Below are 23,262 nucleotides of genomic sequence, written 5' to 3' on the forward strand. Positions count from 1 at the left end.
AAATAAAAAAAAAAATTTTAACTAAATAAAATTTAAAAATAATCATAGGCATTACATTAATAATAATAATATTAATAGTTACTCGTAACCTTGCAAATATTGTTACGTGTGCCATTAATAAGTCCACATTAATTTAATTTAATTGAATTTTTTAGCAATTTGAAATGTCTATAATTACTTGGGTTTTAGATTTTTTTTTCGGTTGCAGCATTTATAAAAATTCAAACCATGCGTTTGCATTCATAATTTTTTTTTACTTCTTTGATAAAATTTAGAAGCAAGGCCGACTATTGCCTGTCCCACTTTCTTATCTGTTCTATCTCAAGATCAGTTCCAGGATATATCTCTCTCTAACAAATAAATGCTTGTTATTGCTCTGTATTTCATCAATTTATTTCCAATTTAATATACACAAATTTATATACTGATACAATATATATTAATTTATAGGGCTACAATATCGCGCAATACATTTCCAAAACTTTGCTTCATACGCATGTATCAAAATCGCTGTTTACTATTTACTAATCCGACAAAAAGTATATACTCCACAATAAATGTAAGTACCCAAATATGCTTATCGTAATAGTTTTTGTATATAGTATGTATATCCGAATGTCGTCATCTTTTCCAGTGTAGCAATTCTCAGCGAGCCCAAAAGTTTGCTACATTGAGTTTACTTGGTCAATTGCACCACAATTCGCGTGGTTTGTTTGCGTTTTATTGCTTATCGGTTGGGCTTAGTTGCATTTTGGTTAAATTACCTAAAAGATCTAACAATATATTATGATTTTGGGACACGTAAAAGGCTTTATTATCGATTTTGATCAGTTAAAACGCCGCTGCAAGGAACCTTCAATTGTGTATAAATATATATTGTGGCATTTGGTTGGCTAGGATCAGAACGAGCGCTTTAAAAATATTACCTCTGGCGCGCTTTTCAATTCATTTGTCCATCTTATCTAATTCGATCGCTCTTGTTTCTTCAGTTTCTTCAGTTCAATTAACGCACTTGGCTTTACACGAACGTTCTCTCTAAATTACACATAAGATAAATGATATACATATAGTGTTTTTTATTTATGTTTGTATAGTTTAGTTGTTTTGTCGTTGCTCAACATCGCTCTCAAGGTACATTTTAAAGCCGATCAATTTTCAACATTCCCTTCATACTTTCTTGTCGCATCGTTATATTGCAGATGCAGATGCAGATATCATTATTTCTATATGTATAGATTAACTTCTAAATTAAAAACTATCTTTGAACTATCACATACAAGTTCACTAATAAACAAAAAGAGAGAGAACAAATCAAGGCAAATCATAAAATGAAGAGAACGCCGGAAATTGGTAACTTAAATGAATGAATTTCGGATTTTCCTTTTTCTCCTTTAACATTAAAATGTAAACGCACTTTTTTGTGGTTTTTGTGGGGCTCTAGTTGTTTGTTTATCCCCTTGGGTTGGTTACAGTTGAGAAATGAGTTCCATATAACTAAAACTGACAAATCCTGCCTATATATATATATAGTTATATGTGTGGTATGTGGAGTGTGTATGATTATGTCTCTCCAAGATCTTAAGACTCACTAAACATATTGCAAAAAAAAAACGAGCGCAAACGAAATAAATGACTTAACTAAGTTGAGTTTTAATACATTTTTGGGGATTAGGGCCACACACTACACTAGAGTGTTAAACGAAGTGGGAACCAATGGGTTTCCCATCTAAAATTATACCCTTGCATTGTGCAGGGACCCTCTTAAGTATATTTAAAGTGGGGTACTCGCTGGAGGAAATCAATCCTCCGTCCCGCGGCGAGACTGTCTTCCTTAAAGTAGATCTCTCTAGTCCATCCCATGTCCATCTCATGCTGTCGCCGAACCTCTTCAGATCTACAGCTTCACATCGTGCTGTCCCGTCGTCGTCGTCGTCTGCGTCATCGTGGTGGCACCTCCGTCCTGGGTTGGCAACTGGGCGGCATCGGCGGTGCGACGTCTCGAGTGGATGTACTCCACCAGGTACTCAATGCCCCAGGCACAGGCGCAAATCATGATGCAAACGCTCTGGGTGTGTATGCAAATGGGGTAGCTATCTGTCACATCCCGAATGAGACCTACAATTGACAAATATCCATGTTGAGTAAATAGGTTGGGAGTCAGTATATATGTGGATGGTCCTTACCAATTAGAGGTCCAAAAGTGATGACGAACAGGGCCTTGCCCACCAGATGCCAGCCGAATGCCGAGGGCAGTTTTTCCAGTGAGCAGTATTCGGATACGGTTAGCGTAAAGTTACTCAGGGCGGATCCTCGGAAGAAGCCGCAGATCGAGAGCCACACCATCAACTGCGTCCAGTCCCTCTGCTCAGCCATAACTAAAATAGCCAAGATATGGTTGTTAGTTATTAAAAATAACCGTAATATTCCTAAAATCTAACTTTATAGAGTAAACCTCTATTTTTCTTCGCTGTGTTTTTTAAGAATTTTAACGAATATAGTAATGGTTCATTACTTCAGAACAACGGTTTTAATTATATTAAAATCGGACAACGTTATATTTGGAATGATCAAATGTTGTAAAAAAGTTATTTAATATATAATATAAGGAAAAAGTTATGTGGGAAAGACTCGACTTAACGAACAATATAAAAACAATTAAAAGTTGTTTTTTAGTAAATCTTTAATATATCGCTGTTTTTTTTTAAGTTTTGAGTTAATTTGGGTATTTGAAATTATTTAAGGATTGAAAACCAATCGAAATTATTATAAGTATAAGGAAAAAGTTTTGTGGACAATGCTCCACTCATAGAATATTCCTTCAAAGAAAAAACCCGTAAAGTATGATGATAAAAAATAGGTAAGCTATTAAAAGTGTAAGTCTTTCAAATATAACTGTGTTTCAAAAAATTAAGGATATTTTACTTCTCTTCATCCTAAGCGTATGTTGGGATTTAAAATCATTTTATATTTGAAATCTATTAAAAAATGAAATGATTGATCGACTACAGCTACTCAATTGCTATGTGATTGTTAGTAATTAAACATAGAAATAAACAGTAATGTGGAGAATGCGCCACTTAAAGTATATAACTTGAAAGAAAAAACGTCGTTAAATAAGTAAAAAGTTAAGTAAAAAAAAAGGATACAAATTTAAAATGTCAACAGAGTTAGTTTACTTCTCTTATTCCTAGGCGTATGTTGGAATTTGAAGTAATTTTGAAAATTTAAATCTAAATGATTGATCGACTACAGCTACTCACTTGCTATGTGATTGTTAGTTATTAAATATACTAATAAACAGTATTGTAGAGAATGCGGCACTTACAGTAAATTCGTTAAATGAAAAAAACTCCGTAAAATAAGTAAAAAGTAAATTTAAAAAAAGGATATTAATTCAAAATGTCAATAGAGTTCGTCTCTAATATATGGCTGTGTTTCTAAGATATTAAAGATATAATATAAGATTTAAAATATCGCTGTTTTTAAAGATTTAAGTTAGTTTCTTTCTCTTCGTCTTAGGCGTATGTTGCAATTTGAAGTTATTTTTAAAATTTAAATCTAATGTTAAAATATGTTGCAATTTGATGTTATTTTTAAAATTCAAATCTAAATGGAAATGAAATGAACGACGATCGACGGTAGGCACTCACTTGAACGGGTCAGGGCCACAAAGATGATGGAGACGAGGAAAATGGTGCGCTTCTTGATCGTGGTGCGATCGAATATCGGTGGCAGCACTATCCTGGCGGCGATGTCCGTAATGGCGGTGACCGAGAGGCAGAAGGCGACATCGGCCTTCTTGTAGCCCAGGTTGGCAAAGAAGAACGGTGTGACCATCTTGAAGTTCATCTCGGCCACGTAGAAGATGGAGAGACCGAAGAGGAGGTTGAGGAACATCTTGTCCTTGAGCATATCGATGTCCAGCAGGTCGGCGAAACGTCGCCAGAAGCCCGGCTTCTTGGCCTTCTTCTTGGCCTCCTCGTCGAGGGCGGCCGCCGCCTCGGCCTGCTTGTCCAGCTCGGTGGGCTTCATCTTGATGAAGCTGTCGCGATGACCGCCGAGGACAATGCTGCCCGTGGCGGTGCCAACACGTCGCAGTTCGCGATCGTTCTGCTCGAACTCATCGTCGCCGGTGTTGAGGTGCACCTGGAGAATGGAGCCGGTGAAGTCCATGTAGGAGAGGTTCGAGGTGACCGAGGCCTTGCGGCAGCGCAGCTGCGTGGCATTGACCTCCGCCTGCGACGTATAGCCGCCCGAATCCCCGCCAGCGCCATGGACGGCCGACTGCACCCCGGCCAGCGACATGATGCGCGGAAAAGTGGGCCTCTTGGGCAAACCCAGTCGGTTGCCATTCATCGTGTTCATGGCCATCTCCGAGTAGTTCTTGCGCATCGAGTGCTGATGCGGATGGTGCTTGTGGAACAGCAGCGTGTTCATCTCGGGCAGGGCGTCCTCCTCGTTGCCATCCTCCTTGATCACCTTGAAATCGGGCGCTGCTCCAGCTCCAGCTGCAGCACCAACTGATGCCGCCGCTGCGCCACCTGCTCCGCCACCGCCGCCGCCGCCGCCACCGCCGCCGCCTAACGTCAGCTGGGGCTGCGGGGTGGGCAGGGCCGAGATGCACATCAGCTCCTCGTCGTCGAACTCCTCCTTCATGTGCCACTTCACCGGCTGCAGCAGCACCGATCCGACCGTGGCATTGAGGGCCACGCCCGCCAGCAGCAGCACCGCGCCCCGGAAGTCGTAGGCCTCCAGCAGGATCCGCACCAGCTGCGGCATGATCAGCATGCCCATGGCCGTCCCGGCCATCGACAGACCCACCGCCTGGCCGCGCTTATGCTTGAAGTAGTGATTGAGGGCCACGAACGCCGCCGAAGTGGATAGGCCCACGCCGATGCCGTTGATCACGGAGTAGGTGCTCAGGATGTGGGCCATGCTCGTCGCCGGCGATGTGAGCGCCAGTCCCAGGCCGCACAGCAGTGATCCGGCAATGGCCACCTTGCGGTAGGAGAACTCCTTCAGCAGCGGCCCCACAAACAGTCCGGAGAAGTTCATGCACACGTCCAGCGCACTGATGATCACCGCTGCCCCCGTGGTGCCCACATTGAGATCCTTGAGGGTGTCCCCGAAGAGCAGGCCAAACGATGGTTCAATGGAGCGGGTGGCCAGCTATAAGATAAGATATATAAGAGATTTTTACATGAGTCCTGATTTGGGTTACAGCTATAAGCAATACTAATAGGAATACTAATAGGATAATGGTCTAAAATCACGCTTGGTTTAAATTCTAGCCAGTTTTGTTTTTTTTTATAACAACATTACTGCATGTACCCAAACAGCATAGGCATATTAAAAATTGGGTTGCTTTATTTCTTGTTTTTTTTTTTGATACTTTGTGAATGTTTTTAATTTAATTTAATTTATGGAAATAAGTTCAATATTAAAAAAAGGTTCGCTATCCACTGGATCAATTGTTTTGCTGTTTTCCTAAATAACTGGCTTGAAATTTCAGATTATGTTCTGCATAGCTACCATTAACCAATAGTTAAATAATTATTGGCTTTATTGACTGGGGTATACGAATATTAGGTAGCATAGACACCATTCTAAGATAGCAAAAAAAAAAAGGGACTTCTATTCGAATTAATTGTATTCCTGTGTTACTAAATAGGAATTTCTTAAAATGTTGGACCATTTTACTTGTAAGGAATTCGCGGCAGCTCATAAATCAAATTATCGACAGAATTAGTTATTATTCTTCCACCCTGCGATCGGCCGCAACTCAATCGAGCTTCGATTACTGATCGTTCAGCGCCCCATAAATTATACACTGGCTATGCGAACATTGTATTACTTTTATTCTATTTGTATTTTTATGTGGGCCAATTTGTGCGAGCTAATCTGCCGTTCAGAGGCCGCGTGATTTATCGTCTCCGAGGGCAGAACTCGCAAAGAATTACGTAGAGGGGGAGGGGGAGGGGAAGGGGGTGCCGGGCCATAACCATTCCATTATCAGCAAACCAACATTGGGGAACGGCATTTTTTAGGGATTGCAAAAGGGGAAAGGGGAAATGGGAAGGGGGAAGGGGGGAAAGCGGCCAGAATAAGTGACACAAAACATAACGTCATCATACGGATAACAATATCGCAGAAAAAAAGCTTATCGGTTTTCAGTGGAAAACCAAAAAACAAAACACAAACCGAAGTTTATATACCCTTACAGATTTAACGAAAATGTCCTCAATTTCTATGCGTATATATTATGTTTCAATGAAGTTATGTCGATTTTCCGAAACATTTTTCGATCTTTTCAACAGTAGCTATATGTTATAGTCGTTCATTTTTTTTAAATTAAACTTTTTTTTTTAATAATAAAAATTAAATTCCCCAGATTTCTATTCATTTACCAATCTTTACTATAGCAGCTTTATGATCTAGCTGTACGAATTTTATTAATTTAAAATTGATTTTTTTAACAAAAAAGATATGTTGATTTTCCTCTTGTTTTCATATTTGCTTTCTGATCTTCCCTATTACAGCTATACATAATAGTCGTCTGAAATGTATTTAATTAAGCTGGTGTTTCTAGAATCGTAAAGCACGACTATATCTCGGAGTAAGTAAATGTATGCTTAAAAACAACAAACAAAACAATTAGCGACTGTTTCTGTGGCAGCTGCTATATGAATCTTTAGTAGAAACAGATGGATAGATCCACTCGACTGTTGAAGCTGCTTAAGGAATATATAATATACGTACTATAGGCTCTGGCTAAAATTGTAATACCCACTCTGGTAGGGTTATGAGAACTATTTGGTGCGGGCAAGTGGGCAAACCCGATGTCAGCACTACGCCCCTATCGATGCACTTCAGATGGTCAGATCCTCAGGCCCCTGCTTCATCTTATCGGTTGTGCAATAATTGCGATGGTCACCATCTCAATGGGTTTTGCCCTTATCACAATCACAACGCCAGGGACTTAAAATCTGACGGACGAGCGACAAAGTGACTGCCTGACTGACTGACTGACGACTGACTGAGCAGCTTTCGTTTACTTCCATTCATGATCGATTTGATTGATGGATTTTTCCTATTTCTTTCTTTGTACGATTCCTTCTTTCAGACCTTGTGGATCCATATCTATTGATGGTGCCTGTCAAGACTCGAAATTCGAGCATGTCCAATTTGTATTCGTTAAATGGCTTGGCCTATAAAGTGGACGGGCATGAATTCGCTATTAGATTATACAGTTGGTGGGCTGGCATTAAAATTCAGTTTGTTCGTACTCATTTTAGAGGCCAACTTAGCAAATTAATGGTGTGGGAAATATGGGTAAAAGGAAAATTCGAATTTTTTGTTTATAATACATTTTTATTTTGCTATCTCTCTGAGTGATATATTCGCCTTATCTATTTTCTTCTTGTAACCGAAGTTTTAAGAATTCAATTACCCTGATTTAATTGCTTACATTATAATAAATAAAACTATCGGGCGACACTTAAGGCAATGTAGTTACGTGACATCTTAAATGACTAAATAAAATTTGATGGAAAATGATTGTAATTATTTTTAGATGTTGTGAAACTTTTAACGAGATTACTATTTTATAACTCATGCCATAAAGATTTGAGTTTTAACTAATTGCGCTTTCCTGAAGGGACGTCTTACGTGGCTACTTAAAATCTACTTCCAGCATTGAACGATTTAAACCTTCTGGATTGATGGGCTTTCTAAAGTGTTTTATTTGTTTGCGGTTGGGCTGCGATTATTATTGATTGCGCTTTGGTGCTTATTGATTTTCGAATTTCTGAATTACGGCGCCCGTCCGAGCCACGGTTTTATTATGTGCTTTTATGGGGCGTTTCAGTAAAAGCTTTAATTGCTTGATAATTGAACTATCAGAACTCATAATTGAAGGAGAAAAAACATTTGAAGGAAACAACACGCGCTCACTAGGTGTGCCCAAATATGTTTAAAATAGTTCAATCATTTGCGATATTGATTGCGGGGGCGAAGTCGAAATTACTCTGGTTTGGCACAATTGGGGTTCAATAAATATTTTTAAGTTCCCACACTTTGATTTTAAAATCTATCAATAACAATTGACTGATCAAGTCGGGCAGGCTGAAAAATAGAAAACTTGAATTTGCTTTTGGCAAGGAAAAAAGTTTTCAGAACTAAAAGGTATTTCAAAGAATTCGCATAGTCATTGTATCGCCAAACAATGACTTTTGTCGCTGCAAAGCAAATCAATTAAGTTATTTATTTTTTAACGCTTTAACGAAATTCCGAAAATTTTTTAGAACTGCTCAAATAGTGAATGCTATAGACCCGTATAATAATTGTTTATACAAAGCCATGATCGATCTCATATATAAAATTTGTTAATTTACAACAATAGTTCGATCTGGATATACATTTCCAGTTCCGCTATAGCAAGGAAATCTCAATCAACGCTTGTTATTCGATTCAACAATTTTTCAAGAAAACCAAAAACTAATCCGACCTGTTTTCTTTATAAATTTGCACATTTTCAGCGCTGTCGACGGAAGAGGAGGGTTTGGTTTTTATTGTAATGTGTAAATAAATATTTTGGAAGCTTATTGCCTGTTGTTGGGTATTGTTTATTAGCTTTTGCCATATTCTATATATATAAATTATACACATGTTTTCTTTTGTTTGGCTTAAACTGGCTGTTGTGCTCGACAATTTTAGCGAAAAACAGCCAAAGTCAAACAGCAAACCCGTTAACAACCAAGTCGGGAACAAACTGCTGATCCGTTTTATTTGGGTTTCGATATTGCCCCAAATCAGCTTATTGATTTATGCGCTCCTGGGTATAATTTAATTGTGGTCAGTAGAGGGGCTTAGATGCGAAATTTGCACGATTAGCTGCTAACTTATTTTTAAACATTTCGTGCAATATTTTCGAATCTAATTTACAAGTAGATGCCCCTTTGCCGTTTACTGCGTGAAATTAACGTGACACTTGAGTGTTCGCAACGAAAGTCGTTTTATATACATGTATTATATATATATATATATACATGTATGCTGATATAAATACGTACATAGAGTATAGAAATATTTTCGTATCGTTGCGGTTCCCTTTATAGACAATATTACTTAACAATTCGCTCTAGCGCCCTTCACGCGGCTAACACGTTGTCATAGTGCAGTCGATTGGCTTTGAAGGGTTTATGGGGTTGAAATATTTGTTTTTTATGTCAGAAAATAACTCTTTAAAGGGGATAAATTAGCAAAAACTCATGATGTGATTTATGGTCTTTAAAGTAGCTTTTCTTCGATTTTAAACAATCTATACATATGTATGTCAAACGACTACGTACTCATAAATAATTCTTCCAAATCGGAAGCAGTGCATTTAATATTTCATTTATTACTCAATTTCAATGTTTAAAAATGCTATAATTTTGTTCACTAGTTGATGTTATTTTCATAAGCTTTATTGTTTGGACAAGCTCATATTGCAAATTTCATAAATCTTTGATTTAATTGTTCTACTTCTGGCTGAATTATTTGCTTTATTAAGTTTAATTTATGAATTTAAAAAACATAGTTATAAAGTGATGTTTTTAAAAAAACTAATTTTTAGAAAATTGCCAAATATCAATGACACGCAATATAAATGATTTCGTCAATAAACTCAACGTTGATTATGTGAAACAATCCATAAATGGATATTTGATCTCCCTTCGTGTAAGTCGAAAGGTTGTTATTAACTTCTGTTTATTGATAATCTATTTTTGCTCAGCTTAAACTATTTCACAATGTGAAAATAGAGCACGCCTGGGTCTCGGGATACGAAAAGGTACACTGTCTATCCGGAAAGATATTAAATGGGGCATTTGGAACCCACTTGGCAGCTCGTGTGTGTGTTACTACTGGTTTCGAATTCACTTTTGGCGTGTTATCAATTTTCAAGTCCAAAGTTCGTGAGGTCGTGAATTGTGGGGGATGGATGTAGATATAACCCATATTATGCCATCATAATATGTCACCCCCATGTCAACGATGATGACGTTGTTGTCCAGCAGACGTCATTTGAGTCCAATCCACGTCTTCATCCCCTTTTTGAGGAAGCTCTTGACCGCCGTCGTAAATCAAGTCCATTCATCCTATCGATTTCCCATTAAGTTTTGCGTGGCATTTTTAGCCTCCCACTTTGATATTTCATCATTCCTGCGGTTCTTCCTTCACTATTTGAACTTTATATTCAAAATGTTATCTGGTATTCCTGTCCATTGTCCATTCTTCAGCTTGATAAGAAGTAAATAGTTGAGCCCTAGGTTAATTTCCGGGTCGGTTTGGTTTGCCTGGGCCACTACCGTAATTGCCTTTAGAAGTTAGTAGCACATTTATTTATACGCTGAAATCGCTCAATTACAGGTAGTCGCCGAGAGAAATTGTAAAATTGTGTAATCAAAAGTGCCTAATGAATTTATTTCAGCGTTACCACACGCATTTTTCAATTTGTTGTGAGGAAAATGACGTACTTGTAATTTAATATTTCCATAATTGCATTGGGATCATGCAGTAGTTGCATATTTACAATTTGTTTCACTTTTGTAAATTAATTAATGGAGTTATGGTTAATTTAGGTGCATTATTAGTTACATTGAACAAGTAGCGAACTACTTGTACAATACGAGTAAACCATTGAGTTAAGGGAATTAATAAAATTAAATAGACTAATAAATATAATTTAACCTACAACGATAGGTTGTCAACAGTAATAGGTATCGACATGATTCTGAGACATTGAAATGTGGAGAATTAAAATATTCCGATTTACTTTCAAGTTCAGCTGAAGGGTATGGGGATGAAGTGGTAAGGTGACTTGTTAACCCGTTCAGTTCAATGCATTTTATTCGGTTTCAGTTACCCCTCAGATCGCTACCGCCTTGACTTAATTAAGAGTGAATATGCATAATTTAAATTTTACGTATTGCTGCATGTGACTTTTTTGTGTAACTTTACGAGTGCCTTGAACTTGAGAGCTTCGATTGGCTAATGTTCTTCTGGGTAAAACCATAATTAACGTTACTTGAACGTAGAGAAGCGGACAAAAATGAAAGATCGAGACACAGAGGACGATCGTCAGTGAATTAATATGTTCGAATTGAAATGAAATTGCTGCTGCTGCCCGTTGGGCCCTCGTGGCAATTGAAACAATTAATTGTGAAGTACATTTTTTCACTACCGCACCAAAACGAGCAACTCAAATCGACTCAACTGAACTCAACTGAAGGGGGTTTCGGCCGCTGCCAAACATTTCAATTAAAAAGCACACAGCAACAAAAAATAATAATAATGAAAACGAAACAATAACAAAAAGTTCACTCGACATTGCCATAAAACAAAAGCCGTCACAAAGCTGAACTCGAAATTGAATTGAACTGAACCGAACCGAACCGAACCGAAGCCAAACCGATCTGGACTGCACTACAGTTAAAACTCGATACTGAGTAACTATTCTATGTGATTTTGGATTTCTTATCGTGCTGTAATTAATTTGGGAGAAATATTCATTAGAAGGACCGAAAACGCGTATGTTCTTTAAATAATATCTAAGAATATCGTTATTGAAAACTGTAGATCAGTATTTTGAAACTTCAGTATTGAAATATTGTAGAGTGAAAAATAGATATGTAGATATTCTAGAAAAGTTGCAAGTGCAACCGAAACTATATTCAACCAATGCTCTATGTTCTGTGGGAATAAACTTATTAGTTGTGTTATACCTATAACCATTAATAAATTCTAAACCCTGATTAATTAATCATTTTCTTTGCTGACACATTTATCTTAACTTTATTTCGAGGCTCTACTGTTAATGGGGTACAAAACGGAGCGGATGAAGGCTTAATATCGGGCCTGATGGCTCTGATGATGGTGTTGCTGCTTCTGTTGCTTGGCAGGCCTGCATATGATCGAAGTCATGTGATTTACCCAACACATACTATATATTTTCGTGCAGAGATACTTCCAGATACGGATAGGCTGGCATCAGATACAGATACATTTACAATTAGAGATTCAGATACAGTTACGAGAGCAGCTGTTGTAAGCTGCAAACGAGTTTGATTTTTTTTTTCTTGGAGAGGGGGAGGGGGAGGGGGGTTTGTGCTTCCATTCGGTGCAACTTGCAACTTGGTGAGCGAGCAGTCACGTGATCGGCAGCATCAGCTGTGTTGGCCTTTGTTGTGGCTAAACCGGATTTGCCACAACGCTTGGGAGGCAGGAAAATACGGCATCACATGTGCATTTTACTATTGACATTGATCCGTTTGGGGACCCGTTGTTAAGGCTGCTTTGATTGCGGATTGTTCGGGGCCTTTTTGATGCAGTTCGTTTTAGTTTTACTTTTTGCTGCCGCCAGATATTCTGCGATCGCAATGATCACGTGACGTCGTTGGGGCCAGTGCAAAAATAAATTGCGAAGAGAAGAAAGTTTTCTTTTTGTGAGTACTTTGTGCATTTGCGTGCAGTTTCTCTGTTTGTGTTTCTGCTGCCTTGCGGCAACAACGTTTTGTTTTTGGGGTATTGATTTCACAGAATTATCGAATAGGAAATTGCCCTTACTTAGTGACTATTTTCCAAAATTAGATTCGCTAGCCAATGTTGAAACTAGTACAATATTTAAAAATACACCACCATCTCTACATTTTTAAAAGTAATCGATTGAATATAAAATGCTTAGCTCAAAACCTTATGATGACAAGTGCACTTACGCCTCTAATCGAAAAACCTTATCTGATGTATAAGTAAGTATATAGAGGTCATAAATCACAAACATTACTTAAAATAAACGAATAGCATATAAGAATAAACATCCTCAGGGTGATGATTGAAGAGATATTTCTCTATTGACAATTGAATCTATAGATCTCTAGATTAAACACCTGTTGTTTTTTTTGTTTTGCAAAATCGGTAGATCTATTGGCTTTAGTTGCCAACTCGAGCAATAAAATCGTATGAAAATCACCACTTAGTTTATGAGAAAAGAATGTCTGGCGCGTGGGTTGGGAATTAGCACCCATATCCCATATTGATAACCTATCAAATCCAAATCTTATACTGCGATGTCGTACGGTTCACAGTATGGCTTATATAGCCCATCGCACAATAGAGCGATTCTCTGGCTGATCGCTTTTAGCAGTTGTTAAAATTTAATTAACATTTTGAGATAAGTTGCCGCACACTTTTGGATGGCGATTGCCTGGTATGAATCGATATATCATTTGGTTTTAGCATTCACTCGCGAATGCCCATTTTGAAGTGTGTTTGCTTAGTTAAAGGCGTTCGCATCTTGTTTGCATGATCCCCTTAGGAATATATATATGTATATACATATGTACATATACCACCAGTAAATTTCATTTCAACCGATTACTGTGCTCTATTTTAATTCTATTTATTGTTTTTCTCGCGCCTGGTACTCGGAATTTGTCAAAGAAATTAGCTCTCATTTGCGAAAACAGAGGCCAATCCACACAGACACATTTACCAATTGTGCAAAGAAGAAAACGTCACAATTAACAAGAAAACATTTGAATTTATTCGGAATTTATTTGTGGGAATTAGGTGAGAAATTTGTTTTTTTTTGGGATTAGCATTGAAATCAACTCTACTCTGAATTTTATTTATTTTTATACATATATGTATGAATTTAAAACTAGTTTTACTTACAGTTTCCCAACATATTAGGCTTTGTTTAATATACTTCTCTGAATACTTTTAAAGAATTTTTTTAAAATGGAAACAATGTTTTATAATTCAATGGCCTTTGACAGTCAGTCAAACCATATTTAGTTAAGCAATTATCCCTATTTTAATAAACTTACATCCTCCATCCTCTCTACACGAGCCTATTTTTGTAAATTTCATAACATCTAAAACACCTTAAATCCATCTGATTTGAAATACGTTAACTTATCTGAACACCATTCGGAAATGTTCTAATTGGCTTTCCAAGTGCGACGACACTAATGCCACTTCACATATAGACATATATATACGCATATGTGTACCAGCATGTCCAGATATAGATTGTTCGACTCGAGTGAAGCATGCCGGATATATTTATGACGTATTGGGTTGCGTTCAGCGAGCATGCGTTGGTCGAATGCTAAACGGTCGCTCGATCGGTCAAACACAGGGTGAGTATATACCCCACAGAATGCCCAAGATGGGTACAAATCGGTTTTGAGGACTGGCGATCTTTCACGCCCGCCTTACATGACCAGTTCACAATGCTAAACGAAATCCGCGTATTCTAATTATCAATTAAGCTGATGTACTTAATTTTAAGCTTAATTGCCTGGCACTTGCTGATTCGGTGGGATTTTCGCTTTGCTAACATCTTGAGCCCCATGAACCAATGTGTTAATCGCACCTGATACTGATAACAGAGACCGAAACAAAAGCGGAATCGAAATCAGAAATCAGAAATGGTAACGAAATGGCGACACCGCGAATCAATGACGCCTTCTCTTTGTATATTTAATTACTTGTTTTGCTCTTTTTCTTTCCAAATTGGCCTCTCGTCGAGGGGTGAAACGGCAGTCTTCAAATAGAAAACAAAAGCCATATGGAAAACAAGTCAGACTAATAAATACCCCGCTTATAAATTTCTATTCATTTAATTAGTGACTACTTATCAATGTTAAATGATATTAAATAAAAACTATTTTTTTTTTAAGTACGGGGAGACTGTATGGCCATGATAAAAGAAAATAATGTGAGCAATGTGCTTAAAATGGTGGTTGCTCTTAATATAAATATGCGGGAGGATTTTATGTCATTTCAATAAAGACATAATATACATTGCTAAGATATGATTAAAAAATCATGTATTAAAAGATTATTAAATATGATAAGATCTCTAATCCAGACTACGGATATGTTTTCAGTATATATCTTATCGATAAAAACAATATGCCCCGAATGCGTGGTACTTGGTTGGAAACCGAAGGATAGCATCCGCACAAGTGGCACCCACAACTTTAACTTGGTATTCATTATTGCGCTGACACTGAACACACAGAGGCGAAAACACCATATATAATTTATAGGTAAACAGAGACAACAAATCAGACGACACTCACGGCAAATAGATAGGTGGATAGAAAAGAACAGATGGGAATGAAAACAACAACAGACAAAAGATTCGTCGTGCGTTCAAAGTCAGTGGAGCAAAGTCCACAGTTATTTAGCCAAAGAAATCGCCGATTAGTGTTGTTCAATTGTTTAGCAAATTTCATCATCGGTCAACCAAAGAGACCCAAGCCCACCGGTTCCCATTTGTCAAAACAACAAAAAAAAAGTGTAGATTGTGTTTGCAGCCGTCAATGTTTGAACAAAAACACGGTTGCAAATCAATCACAATCAAATAAAAACTGACGGGTGACAAAGTAACAATTGACCCGCAGAATTAAAGAATTTCCATCCAAATCAATTTCCTTTTAAATCAATGAATTTTGCAAAACAAAGAAAATATTGGACGGTTAAAAAAAGCAGATAACAAACGTTTATCTGTCATTTAAATGAAATGGAATAAAATGCATGCACATAGTCAATTGATAGTTAATCGAAAATGTTAAGCTAGCACTTAAGCTTCTCCTCACATAACTTTTATCTAAAGTCAATATTTATTAACTATTTTGATTGCAACTAAAAAAGAGCGAAGGCAATGATTAATCACAGCGATAAAAACGCTTTATATAAAATCGTTCTGTGGCCTAATAACAATCCGCTAATGGATATTCCACTTTGTTCCGGATAAATTAAGCAATTATTCCGCCGTGCTTAAAATACGATTGTATATACATACATCCGAAGTGTGTCGGCAACCTCGGGGCAAATTCATTTCCAAATTATGTGTATATCGTGAGTTTTAGCATATATCTCCATAGTTTTATCTCCTCTCCGCCGCCTTTCGCTATCGGTCACGTGCTTTTGCCAATGGGTTCGACCGCGGTTCTTTGTTTTGGGGGCCTTACGTAAACAATTTTCATCGTATTTTCAATTGGATTGCGCGGATATTCGGCTATATAGCAACTCGTTCTTTATCATTGCCTCAGGCCTTCCAGACAGACAGACGACGCGGTTCTTTTTCTTTACTCTCTGATAAGGTATTTAAACAAAGCGCCCGGACTAGACATTATACATATGTGTGAATATGGAGAAGAAGAATTTCAATACACGAATAATAATAAAACTTAGTTATATTAATTGGTTTATTTTTGTGAAATGCTTTTCAAGATGTAATTCACTAATACAATAATATTTAGATCTGATCTTTTTCATTTGATATTTTCACTAATTAAGTGATTAAATTAAAAAGGTAGTGAACTAGCAAATTTAATTCACCATTACTCTAAATTCTCGTAAATCAGTGAATAATAAATATTTCGTTTTGTTTTACAACCATGTTTCCGGCTAGATTGTGTGGGAAGAGAAGGAAAAAAAAACTTCTTCAGGGGTCCAGTCATCATGGCAACAAGCTAAATTATTTAATAAGACTCATGTTGTTTGTACCAGCTTCAAAAATTATTGTTTATGGTACATATATTGCTCTATTGGGTTTTCGTGTTGTATAAGGTTCAAGTGCTAATTTGCCTCGTAAATGATTTAAAAGCGATTAAACGTGTGCCTGCCTGGCCAAAGATAATGGTAGTATAACGGAACGAAAACAAACAAAAGTTGCGATTGCGATTAGTCGTTCGAACTTAACCTAGAATCAATAGCAATCGAACACATAATCGAATGATTGGCATATCAGGCAGTTGCCATCTAACCTCAATGTTCCTGCACCCCGATGATGATGATGATCGATTTTGTTTTCGCTAAGCACCTCACGTTCTATTGTCCCAAAGAACAATTAAGTTTTACGAGTGTTTTAAATTTTCCGGCAAGGGGCGGGGAACTAAAACAAACTACTCGAGATTTCGGTGTCGAAGTCTGGAAGTTGGTCGTGTGACCAAGTGGGTCACAAATATCTTATCTATCTTGTTTCCATGGGATATATTTGCACGGCCATGATTCAGGACAGTTTTAATCGACTGATTAGGAGATGATTAAATATCTTGTTTTCGTTTTGAACCCACCTGCTAGTCGGGATCGTTGAAAGGTTGTGTGAAGTTGGACCAGACGTCACTAAACTTTTACAGATCCCCTTTATCTGTCGGGCAGATATTAACTTTTTGATCATACAAATTAAAACTTGGGCATTCCTTGTTTTCTTTCTCACGTTACTTTTTGCTTACAAGCATCCTGAAAGTGTCGTTTAGTTTCATTCTGCATACATATACAAAAGACCAAATATAAAAGGCAAATTCCGTGCCAAACACTCGATTTGTTTTTCAAATGGCGCATTTCTATTGGAGGTTTCGTTCTAGTGTTTTGTTTTTGTTGGGTGAGAATTGGCTGGAGGCGACAGCCAGCATGGGTAGACAGATTAATATTCAGTGGGCTTAAATTGATCATTATAATTAGAAGGTTTCATAGAACATTAAATTTGTATATATTTCGCCATGACAAGATACATACTTGCGAATATGATTTGCACAGGCATTACCAATTGTATATATAAAAAAATGTTAATTATACATCATATAACATTATATTTATGATGTTTAAGAATACCTTATTAATGGTAGACAGTTCAGAATCATAAATGTTGTTCTCTTAAATCAAAGGGTAATTAAAGGTTATTATTTGTGAATTTTATTTCGTGTAGTTTTTATATTTTATCTGTCTTTATCGATCATAACCATTTGAACCACCCTCGAATAATCGTGTCACAACGCATTTGGCTTCAATGACCAAACCATCGGCACTCAATATGTGCACACATCCTAACCATATCCACCCATCTGTTCCGTTGAATGTTATATTATTTGTAAGAGTCGGCGGCACCCAGATGATATAAGTACCCCTAATGCTCATATCATTGTCTCCACTCTGAGTACGCATAATCATTGCATGGGACTGTTGCTGTCAATTTTCGAGATCTTCGCTTGGCCACACACAAATTAGCATTTATAATTGCACATCGTCTCGACTCATTTACCAAGTCGCTTGGTTATCGCTCAAATGGCAATAAGACAACTTTGTGACTATTACATAATTGCTATGATCTGATTTTGAGACTTTTGGAATTGCTTTAGACTAACGATGCGTCATAGAACAACATATTTGCTTTGATTTACATATATGCTATTGTTTTCGCAATGTTTATCCTGTAGTATGATCTTTGGCCAACAAATAAATTTCACTGTGCTTACATATACATAACTAGTCTTTGTTTCTTTGCCAGCAGATGAAATGCAAGATCCTTCTTATCCGCCCAATTTATGATGATCTCATAATACTTGTATAATGATGACAGTGTTGGCTGTTACTTTATGCCAAGAAAATCAATATATATATATGTATATTAAATCAAGTGTGTCAATTGATTCTTGGATTTGCCACCAAAACCTATTTTCTCGTTGACTCACTTTGTTTGATGCCTCGGGCCAGATTGCAACAGTATAACAAGAGGTACGAAATAAAACTAAAACAAAAACAATGTTGCTATAGGCATATAAGGTGCCAGAGCCAACTACTGAAACGGAGAAAAAAAACCGTGTTGAGACGCATTTTCGAGATCACGCGGCGGGTGCGTGACCGCCAGACAGATACGATCTGGAAGCCCACAGAATACTTTTTGGCCATGAGATCGGGGGTCTCCTTTTTTCTCCTCTCCGGATAATGCATCTTCATATAGTTTTTTCAAATTTAGGAAACAGCTGTTTGCTGACGGACTTCATAAAAAAGAGTTTACGTTAAAATGCAGTTTGCTCTGGAAATCAGGTAGAAGGTTAAAAGTGGGGGTTTGTTTTACATAATTTAGACTTTATTTAAAGTGCAAATGTTTAGATAGAAGGATTTCTGTTTCGTTATCAGCTTGTCAAAAGCAAATTGTTTTCTAATGATTGAAACTGGATCTCCTATTAACTCAGCTGTGTAAATTGTTCTGCTTTCTCTAATAATAAGTACTTAAATCATTTTGACTTGATTAAACAAATAAAGAAAAGAGTTTCAAACCACATTTTAGTTTTCATACAATAAGCTATGTAGTTTAAAATCTGTGTAACTGATTTACAGCAATATTTAATGTGAATTTAACGTTTACTATTTGAAGGCGTTCGATTTTTTCAAACACCGGCAAAGCGCCCTTGTCCATTAGGGAATACATATATTATTTATGAAATTGGCTTAAATGCGCCGCCCCACAAGTAAGCCAATAATATTTCAGGTAGCCCATAAATCGGGTGTGTGTAAACATGGAAAAATGCGGGTAGGACTAGAAGCATATTGAATTTCGTCATAATTCATTTGAATCTTATCGTTCATATGAAAACGTGTTTACCACGGAGCCATATAACTATGAAATGCGGTTGGGGATTTCGGAACTAACCTATCCTAAGTGCAAATGCGGGAAGTGAGGCGAAGAAACGGTAAACAGTCAATTGCAGCTGGATAAAAAAAGAGTAGAGTAGTAGAGGTCAGGGGTCATAGCCATCGGTATTGGCCAGCTGATTGGCAGGCACGGATCGAATGGATACCGGAATGTGTCAAAAAGGGGTAAAACTAGTATCTAATTTGGGAGCAACTTACGTTGACCAAACTAACGCCAAAACAAGCGACCCATCCCCATCCGCCATCGGGGGCCACTTTTCTGGGCTGTTTGGTTGCCATTTCAGCCGTCTTTGTTGTTCTCCTCGCTTATTTTGCTTCTGCTCTTTCTTCTGCTGCCTGCTTTTCCTGGATTTGCTTTGTTGTTTAGGTATCTCTATATATGTACGAGGTGTAGTATATATAGATTTATGGATATTTTTTAATATTTTTTACGTTGTGGTTTTTTCTTTCGATTTTCTTAATTTATTCTTGCCGTCTGTGTGTGGTTGGTTTTTGATGAAGTCTAATTATATTTTTTCATTTCTTTGATTTTTGGACAACACACTTAAAAAAAAACAACAAAAGAGATAGACTTATCCTTTTTTTAAGTTGGATTTGTTTTCCTTTTTATCAGTGTTTCTTTTTATCACATTTAAAATTTTAATTCAATTTGTTATTTATTCAATTTGATTTGAATTTGTGGTTTATGTGTTAATTGTTGTAAGGCACTTTGGTGGAGAAACGCGTGGGATGTATATTTGTTTTATATTGTTGTTAATTATTTCCTTTTAGCCAGTTGGTAAAATTTAATGTTGTTTTGGTCAGCCTGGTTATTTTTTTCATCCAGCTGTTTCACTGTTCTCCCTTTCGTTCAAGGGGGAGTGCTGACTATGAGTGTGTGTGTGTGTCAGTGTTTTGTTGTTGGTAGTGTTTTGTTGTTGTTGTTGTTGTTCTGGTGTCTTGTCGGTGGGAGGCGGGGGCGGGGCCTTTGTGGCCTGCGTTGCGTCGCTCTCAGCGGACTCTTGCCGTTTGGTAGCGTGGTCGACTCGCACAGCGCTATTTATTACAAAAGAGGGGGCGGCAGGCGCTCAATGTCTCCGTTTCCTTCTCCTCTTCCCTTTCCCTGGTCGCTCTGTCTCGTCGCCTGTCGTCCGTCTCGCTCGCTCTCGTCGTCGCGTCTCTTCCTCGATTCGATGGGCTACGCGCGGCTGTTCAATCGATACTGACTGCTGTTGGCGTTCGCCGTTTGTCGTTTGCCAGCCCGTCGCTGCTTTGGTGCGCTGCTGGCCTGACTGCTGCTGCCGCCGATGCCTGCGTCGATGCCACCGCCACCGCCACCGCCGCTGCCTCGGTCGCCGTTACCGTTGTCGCACAGTGGGACGGACGGAGCACGGATTGACTAGCCAGCGGCGTTACTAGAGCCCAGATCCTTGTTTGGACCTCCATTCGAATCTTTTATTCTAATGTGGAAAATAATTGGTTCTATATTATTTTAGTATTTCTCGTCACATAGTGTATGTGCAGGACAGGTTTTTAATATATCTTTTTTTTACACCAGGCTACGGGATACGAAGTTGATTAGATGACATTAAGACCCATTTTTTTCTTATGTTCATGTTAACTTTAACGAAGGTTTTAAAATTCTGCTTTATAACTGCTATTCAGCTTTCTATTAGGGCGAGAAAACGGGCTTACATGTAAATACGAACATACTAGCTGTTCCTATTCTTTCAAGAGTATAGCGAGTAAATATCCTTTTGACATAATCATAAAATAAAAATAAGATAACCTCCGATGTTTTCAAAAACCAATTTGAATTTAAAGATCTGAAGAACAAAATTTAAATTTTAAAATGTCAAGCCCAGTTATTGTCGAGACAGAAAGTCAGAGCGGGACTGCAGGAAAAAGTTGTAGTAATTTTGAATGAAATACCGAGAGTTCGGCCCACAGTGCGGTTCCATCCGGAGAGAGTCACTCCGCTGTCCGTGTGGGAGAGCTTGGCCATGTCCATGTCCATGTCCATGTGTGTGTGACTGTTTCAAGATCGCGTTCTAATGTCGATCAGGAGAGCTGACAAAGAGAGAGAGAGAGAGAGAGAGAGAGATCTTGCTTACTTTACTTTGCTTGCCAAAATCCCCAAGCAACAACAGCAACAATGCGCCTTGCTTCATTGTTTACATTCGTTCTTTGTCTGAAGTTATGGCGCATTTGTTGCATTTGGACAGTTTTCTGCCTCCTCCTCTTCTTTTTCTCTCCTTCTTTACTACTTCTTCCCTTCTCTTGGCATGGCATTTTAGTTCGGCTGCAGTTGCGCAAATAGTCTCTCCCGTTTTCTGGCTCTCTCTTGTCTCCCTTCTCTCCCGTTAACTTGTTGCGCCGACGTGCAAGTGTGTGTGCTCACAGTAATACCTCGTTAAAGCAAACACAGACTTTGGGCCATAGATTCTTATAAATATCAGATGACCTTATATCTTTTTTTTAACTTATGGTGGTTAAAAAAACATACTTTCACAGTTAAATATGGTACACACTTATTTGAAATATTTGTATTAAAAAAACAAAACATAATATAGTTTTAAAGTTTCTATTAAAATGACTCATTCGACACTTAAAATCGTTAGAATAGAAAATTTGATCAAAGACAACAGTGCGTATGAGTGATATAGACCCAGAAACATTAAAGAGCTTATTTTACAATACAAATACGTGTTGCAAATAAATTTAAACGAAAAGTGAGAGACTGTAAGAAAATTAGGTCTAGAAAACTTGGAGGCACATAAAGCAGTTTAAATATTCACTGGAACCAATTTCTTTTGAAAAAGCATCTGCGATCCTTTTATTCTTTTCTTGCAACTAATTGGTCATGCAAATTTCTTTTCAAGGCTTCATGAACTCAAAAGAGTGGCGTTAACAGCGATGACTTGCAATTGAGCAACTGGAAAATCTGTGGAAATGAAAATTTTCATGAGCCTAGCGCTCGTTACAAAATCGGAGTTCGAAACTCTTTTTATGCAATCTGACAGTCGGACGGCCAGACGGACGCACAGATTGACATGGCTAGATCGACTCTACTAGTGATGCGATCAAGAATATATGTACATATATACTTTATAGGGTCGGAAATGTCTTCTTCACTGCGTTGCAAACTTCTGGCTTAAATTTTAATACTCTCTGCAAGGGTATAAAAATGTTATAATTTTGTATGAATATGAATTGAAATCCTTATCTCAATTTCAATTTCCGACATCGACATTTGATAGCAGAAAAAACAAATAAATAGCTAAATCCACAACACTGTCCTACAAGTTTGTCAAAGAATCGATAATTGTTAGAGTTTTTAAAAAGATAGGGGAAGCGTGGCTGACAATGACACCGCACACATCCACGTGGGATTCGCATGCGAGTACTTAAAGCTGATTCAACCCGGCGACAGATTGTTGATTCATTAGTATTGTTGCTACAATTGAAGCCACTAAAAAGGCTAAAATAGCTGCACCCCATAAGTTATTATATTTATCGATCTGTCCCTTGCGAATCAATGCAATGGAAACTTTAAAAAAAAGTTGAGCTTATGTTCATTGTGTAAAGTATCTTTGGAAAGTTCAAGGATTGCTTTAAAAACAGCGGTGGATATAGTCCTCCAGTATTGATATATTTGGGTATTGACTGATCTATATTATTAAATAATGTAAATATATAAGACATAGTGTGTAAATCAGTTGCTGATTTATTATTTTTTGTGCGCTTTATAAATAATAATAGAAAAAAAGTATGATGCGGTAATCGACAGAA

General features: G+C 37.6%; 1 protein-coding gene across 1 annotated transcript; it reads right to left on the reverse strand.

The window, feature by feature from the left end:
- Nucleotides 1–784: 784 nt before the first annotated feature.
- LOC108134869 lies at nt 785–20,714 on the reverse strand. Its single transcript, XM_017255358.2, has 4 exons — nt 19,690–20,714; nt 3,651–5,169; nt 2,184–2,375; nt 785–2,115 (listed from the first exon to the last, which is right to left on the reverse strand). Exons 1-4 carry the CDS (start codon nt 19,768–19,770, stop codon nt 1,895–1,897), a joined length of 2,013 nt encoding a protein of 670 aa, XP_017110847.1. The 5' UTR covers nt 19,771–20,714; the 3' UTR covers nt 785–1,894.
- Nucleotides 20,715–23,262: the final 2,548 nt, after the last annotated feature.

The sequence above is a fragment of the Drosophila elegans genome, unplaced genomic scaffold (genome assembly GCF_018152505.1).
Source record: "Drosophila elegans isolate 14027-0461.03 unplaced genomic scaffold, ASM1815250v1 contig_149, whole genome shotgun sequence".
Taxonomy (NCBI): Eukaryota; Metazoa; Arthropoda; class Insecta; order Diptera; family Drosophilidae; genus Drosophila; species Drosophila elegans.

Excerpts from the sequence above, each read along its gene's own strand:
- LOC108134869 (XM_017255358.2), bottom strand. The coding sequence starts at position 19,770 with ATGGCAACCAAACAGCCCAGAAAAGTGGCCCCCGATGGCGGATGGGGA. Across the intron at positions 5,170-19,689 it reads TTGGCGTTAGTTTGGTCAAC|CTGGCCACCCGCTCCATTGA; the intron begins GTAAGTTGCTCC and ends CTTATCTTATAG. Across the intron at positions 2,116-2,183 it reads CACTTTTGGACCTCTAATTG|GTCTCATTCGGGATGTGACA; the intron begins GTAAGGACCATC and ends TGTCAATTGTAG.